Source organism: Thamnophis elegans, chromosome 14 (assembly GCF_009769535.1).
Source record: "Thamnophis elegans isolate rThaEle1 chromosome 14, rThaEle1.pri, whole genome shotgun sequence".
Taxonomy (NCBI): Eukaryota; Metazoa; Chordata; class Lepidosauria; order Squamata; family Colubridae; genus Thamnophis; species Thamnophis elegans.
In genome coordinates this window covers 27,719,106-27,733,095 of record NC_045554.1, presented here as the reverse complement: position 1 = coordinate 27,733,095, position 13,990 = coordinate 27,719,106, and the positions used below count along the sequence as shown (strand labels likewise).

At 44.6% G+C, this 13,990-nt stretch overlaps 1 protein-coding gene across 2 annotated transcripts in view; it reads left to right on the top strand.

Moving 5' to 3' along the window:
* C14H16orf70 (chromosome 14 C16orf70 homolog) overlaps nt 1-13,990 on the top strand; it is a 64,312-nt gene that overhangs the window by 39,721 nt on the left and 10,601 nt on the right. For both annotated transcript variants that reach the window (XM_032230773.1, XM_032230774.1), the window contains exons 7-13: nt 3,181-3,275; nt 3,961-4,058; nt 5,547-5,659; nt 8,017-8,150; nt 9,884-9,967; nt 12,338-12,420; nt 13,521-13,564. In XM_032230773.1, coding sequence (XP_032086664.1) covers nt 3,181-3,275; nt 3,961-4,058; nt 5,547-5,659; nt 8,017-8,150; nt 9,884-9,967; nt 12,338-12,420; nt 13,521-13,564 — 651 coding nt within the window. The remainder of the gene's footprint in view (nt 1-3,180; nt 3,276-3,960; nt 4,059-5,546; nt 5,660-8,016; nt 8,151-9,883; nt 9,968-12,337; nt 12,421-13,520; nt 13,565-13,990) is intronic.

Sequence of the window (13,990 nt, the reverse complement as noted above, 5' to 3'; positions counted from 1 at the left end):
AGCACATATGTGCGAGGGGAACCTTTACCTTTATAACATATCAAGCTAATCAACAAAGAGGATTTAAAATCCAGGATGAAACAAAACATATCCAAAGAACATTTTTTTCTTCCAAGAATTCAGCTTTTGTAGGAGATAAGAAGTCAAGACAGTCGTTTGAGTCCAGATCAGAAACTTACACGGGTAATCCTCGACTTACAACCACTCATTTAAGGACCATTTGAAGTTACAATGGCACTAAAAAATGACTGTTTTTCACACATATGACCGTTGCAGCATCCCTGTGGTTACGTGATCCAAACTCAGATGCTTGGCAGCTGACTCATAGTTATGACGCTTGCAGTGTCCAAGGGAATGACGTGATCCCCTTTTGCGATCTCCTGACAATCAAAGGCAATGGGGAAACCAGATTCACTTCATCTGCGTGTGACTAGCTTAACAACTGTAGTAATCCACTTAACAGCGGTGGCAAGAAAGAGGCAGAACTCCGTTAACTAATGTCTCGCTTAGCAACATAAATTTTGGCCTCAAAATGTGGTCAAAAGTCAAGGACTACCTTTATCCCTTTATGCCTCCTATCTCGTTTCTTAATTTTGTTGCGTGCCTCCTTGTGTCTCTTCCTTGCTTTCTTCTTCTTCTTTAGCCCCATTATAACCTCTAGCGAAACAGGTTAGGTAGGTTGTGTTATATCGGTAGAAACTTGCAGATCCTGCTTGAGCTGCGAACCACAGAAAACAATGTCCCAAGAATCCAGAAACAGGGACCTCTCATTTTTCACCCCATTAAAAATATCGACTGTGATCCCATGAAAAACTTTGTTTCTTGCCCTGCCTCTTGGGTTTTTCACTGGGTATTAACCAGTGGAACCACTTGCCTCCAGAACAGTGGTGGGTTCCGGATCCCACAAGGATGCACGCAGCGTGTGTGTGCGTCTTAGCACCTCCGCAAGCCTCCACGACACTCCAGCTGCTCAGCAGAGCATCCCGCAGGTGCTCTACGCGCTGTGTGCAGAATCGCCGAAGATTTAAAAGACCAGTAAGGAACTCAAGCGGGCGGGTGGGCCCTCCGGAGCACTGTACCGGAATGGTATCCTGTGCACCGGGCAGGCTCCATTACGCCCCATAATGCAATGTATATGCAGCACACACACACACCAATCTCCCCACGCATGCACATGCGACATCACCACCCCACACCCAATTTTGGGCCTAGTAGGCCTCCCTGCAGCTTCCAGCACGGGCCACCGGGGGGGGGGAATCCTGCAACCCCCTGCCCCCTGTGCATGTGTTTGCGACCCCCGCATATGTGCACATGTCTCCTGCACGTGCCCTGCCGCCACACACATACGTGACAGAGACCCAAAAATCAGCTGGCCAGCAGGAGTCCTGTGTGCATGCGCAGTGGAGCTGAGCTGGGGCGACAGGTCACCTGCCCACAGACAGGGCTCTGCATGCCATAGGTTCCCCATCACGAGTATAAGGTTTTCTGCCTGAGCAAGGGGTTGGATTAGAACCATGATGGCGAACCTATGGCATGCGTGCCACAGGTGGCACACGAAGCCATTTGTTAGGGCACGCAATGTGTTGCCCTGTCAGCTCTAGCGTGTTGGCCAGCTGACTTTGGCCTTCTTTTGAGGCCGTTTTTTGCAAAAGAAAACCAGCCCTATCAGTAAACCGGAAGTTCGAGAACGGACCTCTGGTTTGCTCATAGAGCCATTTTTTGCCCTCCGGAGGGCAAAAACTGGCCTTACGGCCAAAACAGAAGTGACTTTGTCCATAGGGCCGTTTTTTGCCCTCAGGAGCGTTCAGGAGGCTTCCCTGAAGGCTCCGGAGGGCAAAAAACGGCCCTACAAGCAAACCGGAAGTCTGTTCCTGGATTTCCGGTTTGCCCCTAGGGGCAGTTTTTCACCCTCCGGAGGCTTCAGGGAAGCTCCTAAAGCCTCCGAGGGGGAGGGGGAGGCTGTTTCTGCCCTTCCCAGGCTCCTATAAAGCCTCTGGAGCCTGGGGAGGGTGAAATATGCGTGCCAAAAGTGAGGGAGGGAGCGCTGGTTGCATACGCATGTACACTTGGATCACGTGCATAACATGGGTATGGCACGTTCACCCATGACCTCCCTGCGCTCCCCCCGCTTTTGGCCAAAAAAGTTCGCCGTCACTGGACTAGAAGATCTCCAGGGTCCCTTGCAATTCTGTTATTCTGTTTTTTTAATTTTCCTAGAATATCTTAAGGCTCCTACTGTTTACTAGATGACTGGAAAAAAACAAGACATGTTATAATGAAGAGCTCAATCCTGGGACAGGCTGAGAAGGAAAATGTTTAGATTATTATACAGTTAGTCCTGGACGACTATAATTGAGCCCTCAATTTCAGTCGTAAGTTGTGACGTCATAAAGTGGATCACTATGTAACCCAGCCTGATTTTATGATCTCTTTATCAGTGATCATTCAGCAAACACATTCTTCGAAACCAATTTTGTTGTATTTAAGAACAATAACAATAAAGATTATACTTATACTTTGCTCTGGGGTATTTACCAGAAATGGAAAATAAATGTTGGTTTATGGAAATACTGTGGTCACTTGACTATGGGATGATGTAACTGGGGTGGGACATGAGCAGATACTGGAACTTCAAATACGGGTCATAGGTTAGTTTTTTGGGATCCGTTGTAACTTTGAGCAGTCACTAAGTGACCCGTCGTAAGTGGAGGATTACCTGTACGGGAGTGTTGTGAATGCAATGTTTGGCTGGATCAATATTAGTGCCGAGTTCGGGTTTTAAAAAGAGTTACTGTTTTTACGAGGGACACAGTGGCTCGGTGGCTAAGACGCTGAACTTGTCGATCAGAAAGGTTGGCGGTTCAAATCCCTAGCGCCACGTAACGGAGTGAGCTCCCATTACTTGTCCCAGCTTCTGCCAATCAAGCAGTTCCAAAGCATGTAAAATTGCTAGTAGAAAAATAGGAACCACCTTTGGTGGGAAAGTAACAGCGTTCCGTGCGCCTTCGGTGTTTAGTCATGCCAGCCACATGACCATGGAGACATCTTCGGACAGTGCTGGCTTCGGCTTTGAAACGGAGATGAGCACTGCCCCCTAGAGTTGGGGACGAACTAGCACATATGTGTGAGAGGAATCTTTACCTTACTGTTATTACATGCCACTGTGTGTTTCTTCCCCAGTTTACAACTCTGCCGAACAACTTTTCCATCTCAACTTCAGGGGCCTGTCCTTTTCCTTTCAGTTGGACTCATGGACTGAAACTCCAAAGTATGAGGTTAGCCGTCTTATTAAAGAAATAAAAAAATGTAAAAGGAAAATAACATAGTCATTTCTTCCCTGTGTTCCCTTTCCTTGATTGGATTTTTTCCCTTGAACTGAATGAAAAACTGCTGGTGACCGTCTACCGCTGCACCATAGAGTATTTTAACTTACTGCGCCTGTGTATGGTTTGCCAATTGCACAGCACTCCAGAGGGTCAACATCATTGCCCAAAGGATCATGGGTTGCCCTCTCTCCTCTTTGGAAGAGCTTTATAGCTCCCGATGCCTTAAGAAAGTTCTAAACGTTCTTAAAGATCCATCTCATCCTGGGCACCCTTCTTTTTTCCCCCTTTTTTTTTTAACTATTACCATCTGGCAGACGGTACAGGGCAATAAAAACAAGGGCAAATAGGCTGAAAAACGGCTTCTATCCCAGGGAAGTAACTATATTGAATTCTACGGTGTAGTGCAATCTTAATATCAGGGGTTCTCAATTTAAATTGTATAGCACGTGAAGGATGTGTCTTTGTGTTTTTATTTTTAGAGTTATAATGTACATTAAATACGGCATTCAGTGTCGTCGTACAAGGTGCAATGACAATAAACTAATGAAGGTGCGACTTTGGGAGTGTAAAGGGAGACCTGCAGGTTGTGTGTTCACAAGTTGTTCACGGCAACTTTTCATTTCGATTTCCACAGCCAAACTTCGCCCACGGTTTAGCCTCCCTTCAGATCCCCCACGGTGCAACTGTGAAGCGCATGTACATCTACAGCGGCAACAGTCTACAGGATACGAAGTACGTCGCTCTGATGGTGTGGAGCCACAGAAGCGGAAGGGACCTTGGAGGTCATCTAGTCCAACCCCCTGCCCAAACAAGAGACACCCCCCCATACTCCATAATTAGCCCAATTGCTAATTAATTGATTGACACTCAACCGGCTTAATTAACTTATTAATCTGGGGATATAAAAATGTAAAAAAAAATATGTGGGCTGTTTTACTGAAAAATGGAAATGATGCATTCATTTTTTTCCCTTGTGCCTTTCTTTCTTCAATTATAAATTGTGTGGTTTAGATGACATGGCAGGGATGGCTAGATAAAACGTTTTTTAAACGTATATCATCAATATACTTGTGCAGGTAGTCCTCAGTTCATGACTAATAACCGTTTGAAGTTATGATGGACTCAAAAAAAGTTAGTTACGACCTGTCGTCAAATTTACAACTAACACAGAGAGAGAGAGAGAGTTCACATAATTGCATTTTGGGCCTTTAGTAACTGGGTCACATTTATGAGAAATGCAGCACTATCCAGTTACATAATTGTGTTTTGAGACATTTTTTGGTTGTTTTATGGCAAAAACAAAACAAAACACCCACATCAAGCGAAACAAGCTGGGCTTAGTTAAGGACCATGTGATTCACTGAACAACTGCAGTGATTCTCTTAACGACGGCAGAAAAGGTCATACAATTGGGCGTAATTCACTTCACCCCCTTGCTTAGCAAGATAAATTCTGGCCCAATTGTTGTCATAACCAAAGGGCTTACCTGTCCCGAGAGGGAATATTTTGCGCTAGTCCTTCATTGAGATATATTCTATCTTCTCTTTTGTGCTTAAAACTCTCTTTTCTCTCTCTCTGTTCAATTCAGGAAAGACTTTCAGTTTCCAGGCTCAGAAATTGGGTCTTCCACATATTAATTTCTTTGCATCTCTCAAAGTTTCTGTGGCGATTCTCAGTCATGCAGGTCACGATTGTCCCTTTTTTTTCAAGAGGCAACTGGACTTCCTGATTTTTCTTTGAAGACGTTTCGCTTCTCACCCAAGAAGCTTTCCATTCTTCCATTCCACACCATCCAGTCGGAGCAAAAGAAGCTTCTTGGATCAGAAGTGAAACCTCTTCAAGGAAAAACCAGAGAGTCCTGTTGCCTCCTGAAAAAGCACCATTGGTCCATCTCTTAAAATTCTGCCTTTCCCCCCTAAACGGATGACCTCTGGGGGATGCAGTGAATATCCAGAATAAAATAATTTGGCATCTGGCTTTTATTTGCCGACAAGCTTCAAACTATGATGGATCAATCCAGCCAGTCTTGAGCAGAGGCTTCCCTTTTTTCCTCTATTGGACTACAGTTCCAATCATCCCCCAGTCAGCCTCTGGAGTTGGACTTACCCTTCCATTGTGGTGTTTTATTTTCAGTTAGGAAGTTTGGGGTATGGAAACCTTCAGGATTTTGTAAAGGAGCGTATCCTGTTTTAAATGATTTACGATGTTTTATGCTTTTAGGGCACCTATGATGCCACTCAGCTGTTTCCTCGGAAATGTGTACGCAGAATATGTTGATGTCCTCCGAGATGCAGCTGGACCCTCAGGTTTACGACTGCGATTACTCACTGCAGGTATAATAGTATGTCCAGGTCTGGTCATCACGATATTAAAAAGTTGCTGAGACCCTAGAACGACTGTCGGCAACCCACGGCTCCGGAGCTGCATGTGGCTCTTTCGTCCCCCTGCTGTGGCTCCCTGTCGGCTGAATCCACCACTGACTGGCCCCATCCCTCTCCCTCTCAGTCACTCCTCGCCTGGACAGACATGAGAGCAAGAGAGAGGCAGAGAGAGAGACAGAGAGAGAGAAAGACACAGAGAGAGACAGACACAGAAACACACAAAGAGGAGAGAGAGAGGAGAGAGAGACAGACACACACACACAGAGACAGACACAGAAATGAGAGAGAGAGGAGAGACACACAGAGAGAGAGACACACAGAGAGAGATGAGATAGATGAGAGAGAGAAAGACAGACACACACACACAGAGAGAAAGAGAGAGACAGACAGAGATGAGAGAGAGGAGAGAGAGAAAGACAGACACACAGAGAGACCCAGAGACAGACACAGAGATGAGAGAGAGAGAGGAGAGAGACAGAGAAAGAGAGAGACAGCACCCCCACAGAGAGAGAGAGAGAGACAGACACAGATGAGAGAGAGAGAGACAGACAGACAGACACACACACAGAGAGAGACAGACCCAGAGATGAGAGAGAGGAGAGACAGAGAAAGACACACACACACACACACACACCCAGACCCAGAGATGAGAGAGAGAGAGGAGAGAGAGAGAAAGAGAGAGACACACAGAGAGAGACAGACCCAGAGATGAGAGAGAGAGGAGAGAGAGAAACACAGACACACAGACACACACACACACACACAGAAAGAGAGAAGACACACACACACACACACAGACACAGAGATGAGAGAGAGAGACAGAGCGATAGAGAAAGAGAGAGAGAAAGAGAGAGACACACATAGAGAGATACCCGTTTCCCACAGAAAACACCGGGAGCCACAAAACCTGGGTAGGCATGGCCAGGAGGGTTGTGTATGTGTGTGTCATGTGACTGGGTGGAACTGAGTGATGTCGAGGTTGGCCACACCCACCCAGGTGTTGTGGCTCCTGGTGTTTTCTATGGGAAATGGGTCCAAATGGCTCGTTGAGTGTTTAAGATTGCAGACCCCTGCCCTAGAAAGAGTGCAGAGAAGAGCCACAAAGATGATTAGGAGGGGGGGGGGCTAGAGGCAGAACCAAAGTTCTGCTGCTCCATCACTGGAGGTTTTCAAGAAGAGACTGGATAGCCATTTGTCTGGAATTGTACAGGGTCACCAGAAATGGGACGCAAAACCATCCCGTGAGGAATGCGGGGATGTTCTGGCCTTCACTCATGGAGGAGCGCCGAAACCCGGAAGAGCAAATGTTCCAGCACGCATGCATGTGCCTGCACCCAAATTTCTGGTTTCCGGCACGGGTGCATGCCCGACACATAGCTGGCCATTGCGCATGCACGCAACGGAAACCCAGAAGTTCGGGTGCCAGCGCGCACATGCGTGCCAGAAAACTGCTTTTCCAGATTTTGGTGCTCCCGCGCGGGCAAACACCAACTGGCCAGTGCGTGTGTGTGTGCACAGGAACACGGAAGAGGAGCCAGCGAGGCCACGCGTCCCACATGGGATGGCTCTGTGTGATGTTTCCAGCACGCGTGCCATAGGTTCGCCACCAAAGGGATAGGGTGAGCAGGAGGTTGGACTGGAAGACCTCCAGGGTCCCTTCCAACTCTCTTATTCTACGTCCTAATTCCAGGTTAAAATATTTATACAATAATACAATAGCAGAGTTGGAAGAGACCTTGGAGGTCTTCTAGTCCAACCTCCTGCCTAGGCAGGAAGCCCTGTACCATTTCAGACAAATGACTCTCCAACATCTTCTTAAAGACTTCCAGTGTTGGGGCATTCACAACTTCTGGAGGCAAGTTGTTCCACCGATGAATTGTTCTAACTGTCAGGAAATTTCTCCTCAGTTCTAAGTTGCTTCTTTCCTTGGTTAGTTTCCTTCCATTGTTTTTCATCCTGTCTTCAGGTCCCTTGGAAAATAGTTTGACTCCCTCCTCTTTGTGGCAACCCCTGAAATATTGGAACATTTCTATTATGTCTCCCTTAGTCCTTCTTTTCATTAGACTAGACATACCCAGTTCCTGCAATCGTTCTTCATGTTTTAGCCTCCAGTCCCCTAATGATCTTTGTTGCTCTTCTCTGCACTCTTTCTAGAGTCTCCACATCTTTTTTACATCGTGGCAACCAAAACTGAATGCAGTGTTCCAAGTGTGGCCTTACAAGGCATTATAAAGTGATATTAACACTTCTTGTGATCAATTATTCTGTAGCGCTCCTATCTTCCTATCTCCTTTTTTTCTCCTTTATAGGTTGCGGTCCCGGTGTGTTAGCCGATGCCAAAATACGGGTATCTGAGCGTTGTGTGTATTTCGGTGATTCGTGCCAAGATGTTCTGAGCACTTTGGGGTCCCCTCACAAGGTTTTCTACAAATCAGAAGATAAGGTGAGGCAAAATCCTTGCAGATCATTTCTATAAGCAGCTTCCCAAGACCTTCACTCTGCTCTTTCTCACTGGGTGTTAGATAAATCATAGGTAGTCCTCACCTTATGACCACAATTGAGCCCAAACTCTGTTGCTAAGCGAGATAATTGTTACCCTGTTTCCCCGAAAATAAGACCTCCCCGTATAATAAGCCCAATTGGACTTTCGAGCGCATGCACTAAGATAAGCCCTCCCCTGAAAATATTGCAACACAGCAGCAGCCATGAGGTGACCACGCTCGCCGCCTCCTGCACCTCAAAAATAACAAGACCTCCCCGAAAATAAGGCCAAGCGCTTATTTCGGGAGTCAAAAGAAAATAAGGCCTTGTTTTATTTTTGGGGAAACGCAGTAAGTACCCCATTTTACATTTTCTTAAGCTTTTCAATGAATCACTGCAGTCATTAAGTTAGTAACACGCTTGTTAAAGTGAATCTGGCTTTCCCGTTGATTTTGCTTGTCAGAAGTTCGTGAAAGGTGATCCCATGACCTCAGGACACTGCATCTGTCAGGCCTGCCTCCTTCAATATCCAAGAAAGAAAAACCTCAATTCCGTTTGAATAGAGTGAAAGTACTTTTACTAGATATGAATTGAACGCAGCCAAAAGGATCTGAACCAAAAAGGCGCGAACAAGTACATGCCAAATAATTGCCCAGCCCCCTCCCTCCAGTTGCCCCAGCCCAGTGTCCAATCCACAACTCCCTAAGGTGTCATGTGGAGTGCATCTTCAAAGGGCCTCATCAGGTTGGTACGCGAGACGGTTGGCCTTGACCAAGTCCAAACACCGGCCATCAGAATGTGCAGAAGATGGTGAGAACAAAACTCCCTTTCCCAATACCATGCCCCCACCCTCCCCATTTCTGTGGCAGCCGATAGCAAGCAAGCAAAGCAGAGGCGGGCAGCAGCCGTCATAAATGTGAGTCAGATGCCAAGTGCCTGGATTTTGATCATGTGACCATGTGAAGTGTGAAAAGCAGTCACGATTCTTCAGTGCTGTTGTAACTTCAAATGGTCACTAAATGAACTGTCGTTAAGTTGACGACTACCTGTGTTCTGTTTAGTCTTCATGAATTTTCCCTGCCTGTATCTTTCAGTGAAATGTTTTTCATGTCATTTTAATTTATTGAGTGTTGCAGGGTTTTTTATTGTGTGCAGAAAGCAGCCTATGGATAGTTGTTGTTTCCCACTCAATACAGGGAGGGAGTCTTGTGACTTAACAATCAAAATTGACCACAATATTTCTGTTGCTAAGCAAGGCAAGTTGTTAAGTGAGTTTGGCCCCATTTTATGAGAACAAGGGAGTTTTCTCCCCCTTTTGCCACTGCTGTTAAGTTGTTAACATGGCTGGCTGAGGAATTCTTTGATTTATTTATTTTATTTTGTTTGTCAAGCATGTATGAGAAAACAAGTGTGAATATAACATATAAACATATGAGTATAAACATGAACACAGGAAATGGGGACAAATAATGGGACAGTAGGACAGGGACGGAAGGCATGCTGGTGTGCTTATGCACGCCCCCTTTATGGACCTCTTAGGAATGGGGTGTGCTCCACGGTAGACAGTTTGAGGTTAAAATTATGGGGGTAAATGTCATTTAATCTATTCAAAGCTTAAGGCTCCCTTTTCCCCATAAGTGCCAGCCACTATTAAGCTTGAAAAATGAAGCTGTTTCTTATTTTTTTTGCAAACAGATGAAAATCCATTCACCTTCACCTCACAAACAAGTCCCTTCGAAGTGCAACGATTTTTTCTTCAACTACTTCACACTTGGAGTGGTGAGTTAACGATGGGGTTAGTACACGCCACCAAACCATGTTTGTTTAACCATCAGCACAAGCGGCCAGGGTCACCCAGTATGCTGAACCACGTCACCTGAGTACTAGCATGACCTGAGTTTGACTGGTCAAAGTCCCAGGGCCAAAAGGCAGCTCCTGGATCTGCAACGCCACCAGATGTTCACACGAGGGCCTCCATAAACTCAATAAATGAATGAGAAAAGCCAGACTTTCCACCCGAGAGTAAAATCTGGTAAGATCTTCATAGTTTTCGCTTAAGAAGAGAGTTATGGAAGTGCCACACTTGACATCATGTGAAGTTGCGTGCCAGCTGGTTGTAAAACTAGCACATGGTTTGGCTGCTCATTTTTGAATTCATACTTTTTTCAAGCATGGAATAATGTAGAACAAACAGATGCCTATAGAGACGCTCAGCCCTCCAGGTCATGGTTGTCCCAAAGGTGCTTTTTCAAGAGGCAACTGGACTTTGTGGTTTTTCTCTGAAGAAGGTTCTTGGATGAGAAGCGAAACGTCTTCAAACACAAAAAACAGAAAGTCCCTTGAAAAAGCACCTTTAGGATAGAACCAACAGGGCGGGAAAGGACCCTGGAGGTCTTCAAGTCCAACCCTGCTCAAGGCATGAGACCTTATGCTCTCCTGGACAATTGATTGACCATTCTCATCTTAAAAACCTTCAGTTGATGGAGCATCCACAAATTCCTGAGGAAAGCCATTATTATCCTAGTTAATTGTTCTCACTCTCGGGAAATTTCTCCTTCGTTCCAGTTTAAACTAGACGTACCTAGTTCCCTTAGCCATTCATCATATGCTTTAGCCTCCAGTCCCCTGATCGTCTTCGTTGCTCTTCTCTGAACTCTTTCTAGAGGAGAGGTGTTAAACTTGATTTCATTGAGAGCCACATCAGGATTGTGTTTGACCTCGGAGGGCTGGGGACGGAGCAGGGGGCGTGGCCAGCTCGATGTCACTCATGTCAGGGGCGCCTGTGGCGGCCCGAGTACTCTGCCAGCAAGAACAGGCTCCTGAGCTCCGTTTTCAGCTGCGATAGCCTCCTGCAACCCTCTGCCAGCGAAAACACTTGCATTTTTACGCTTGTGGATACAAGGTAGAGATCTGTGTGCAGCCCTCGGGAGCTCCATTTTTGCTGGCATTGCGCTCTGGTCCTCCGCTGTTTCCAGGGCGGCCCCACAGGCCAGATCTAAGCACCCTGCAGGCCGGATGCAGCCCATGGGCCTTGAGTTTGACACCCCTGTTGTAGAGTTGCAACATACTTTTTTGTATCGTGGTGACCAAAACTTTACTTTTACTTTACTTTTGCTTCACTTTTGCTTTACTTTTACACTTTACTTTTGCTTTGCTTTTACTTTTTTGCTTTGCTTTTACTTTTTTGCTTTACTTTTGCTTTTTACTTTTACTTTACTTTTTACTTTTTACTTTACTTTTAACTTTTTACTTTACTTTTACTTTACTTTTACTTTACGTTTACTTTTACCTTTACTTTTACCTTTACTTTTACCTTTACTTTTACTTTACTTTTAATTTACTTTTACTTTACTTTTACTTTACTTTTACTTTACTTTTACTTTACTTTTACTTTTACTTTACTTTTACTTTACTTTTACTTTACTTTACTTTTTACTTTTTACTTTTGCTTTACTTTATTGTCATTATATGTATGTACACAGTATACACATACAATGAAATTCACATAACCCCCAGAAACCAGGCCCAACACACATAACAATCCCAAATACACCCTTATCCACCAAAAAAATTCCCCGCCCCTAAACCCCCAAGCATCCACACAACAGCCAAGTAGTGCTGTCCAACAGCTCACTGATGGTGACCCTTTAGTTATCTCTCTGATGCAATATAAAGCAGTATAAAGCAGTATTATCCCTTTACGTAATCTTGAAACTATCCCTCTGCTGATGTAGCCTAGGACTGCATTGGCTTTCTTTTTGGCAGCTGCAATACAACTTATATTTAAGTGGTTATCTACTAGGACAGCTGGATCCCTCCCATAGTTAATACTGTTGAACCAGGTACATGTTGACTCACGTGTAGGGTGTTAACAATAATTTAAAAAGGTCAATTGATCTCTCTCTCTCTCTCTCTCTCTCTCTCTCTCTCTCTCTCTCTCTCTCTCCCCCTCCCTCTCCCTCTCTCTCTTTCCCTCCCTCCCTCCCTCCCTCCGTCTCTCTCTCTCTCTCTCTCTCTCCAATGAGAATATATCTGCTGAATATAACTCACTTAAGTGTAGTAACTTTTATTTAGTTGTAGTAGTTGTAGTACAACTACTTGTAGTAATTACTTGTACTAATCTTTCCCTGTCCTGGTTTTCTCCCACAGGATATCCTTTTTGATGCAAATACGCATAGAGTAAAGAAATTTGTTTTGCATACCAATTATCCTGGTCATTATAACTTTAACATGTGAGTAAAAAGCTCTTATATGCCCCCATTTTCTATTTCAGTTTGAAAAGCTATGGGCTAGGGCAATGGTCCACCACCTTTTTGCAGCTTGGCAGCTGTGCTGAGAAGGAGAAGGAGTCGAACCGGCCTTCCGCTCATGTGAGCTGAGCTGCCACACTGGCTGCCTCTCGCACGGCCCAGTTTTGAATAGGCCACGGCCTGGTAGTTGGTGACGCCCGAGCTAGAGGATGGATGTGCCAGGGCCTAGAAATTTTGTGCTTTGCTGGATTTCCACCAGTGGAAATACACAATGCCTAATTTATCATTTCTAAATCTTCATTGAACATTTGAATAAGGATTCTGACTTTTCCAAAAAAAATTCCCAAGACAGTCAAAAGCGTTTTATCTTCTTATTCCATGAAATAGAGCCAGTCCTCCCTTAAGGACCAAAATTGAGCCCAGGAATTTTGGGTGTAAGTTGTTCTAGTCTTTAAGCGGACCACCATGTTACTTGGTTCAATTTTACACCATTTTTTATGACAGTTGTAAAGCAAGTCCCTGCAGTTGTTAAGCAAATCAGGTGGTGGCTAAGCAAATCCATTTTTTTTCCGAATGGGCATTTTTTGCCAGAAACGTCGAAAACCATGGTCACATGATTGTGAGATGATTGGAAAATGGATGCTGATATTCATAGTGAATATTCTTACAAGATCCATGCAAGACTGCAGATTATAAAACGTGCATTTCACCTTTGAATCTTTTTGAATATGAAATATATTTCAAGTGTCAGACCACACAAACAAACACACACACACACACCACACACACACAGGCTTTCAAGCCTTGAAACAGATATTTTGAGTGTGAAATGGGCTGTTTTGGTCATTTTGGAAGGAGCTTAGAATCCACCTTTTGAATTCAAAACAAGGCGCTATGAATTCAGAACAGTTCAACTTAAACGCAATTTATTTAGAGCAGGCTGGGGAATTCTGGGAGTTGAAGTCCACCAGTCTTAAAAGTTGCCAAAGTTGGACACCCTGATTTAGACTCAAGTATTTTTCAAAATAAAACTCCTGTTTATGATTGTACTTTCTTCTAACTCCTTGATTCCACTCTTGCAGTTATCACCGTTGTGAATTCAAGATCCCACTCGTTATTAAACGAGGTAAGAAAGAAGAATATTTGGCAAAAAATGTATGTGAGTGGAAACATCTACCATGAATGAATGATTCTAGGATTTTAGGCCATGTTTTAATGTGTTCTAAAAAAAGGTTTTAGCAAAGCAAAGTTGTGGGTAAGCCCAAAGTTACGGCGTGTGAAGTTAAGACTTTTAAGTTCAATATGGCCAACAACATGGGGGAATTTACAAAAGATTAAAAAAACAAAACAGAAAGATGAAAACTAACACTCACATCCTAGTATATCCCCTTAGTGTACGAGGTAGTCCTCGACTTACCACCACAGTTGAGCCGAAAAGCGAGGCGGTTGTTAAGTGAGTGTTGCCCCATATTTTACGGCCTTCCTTGCCACAGTTGGGAAGTGGGTCCCTGTAATTATTACGTTAGTAACACGGTCATTAAGTGAGTCTGGC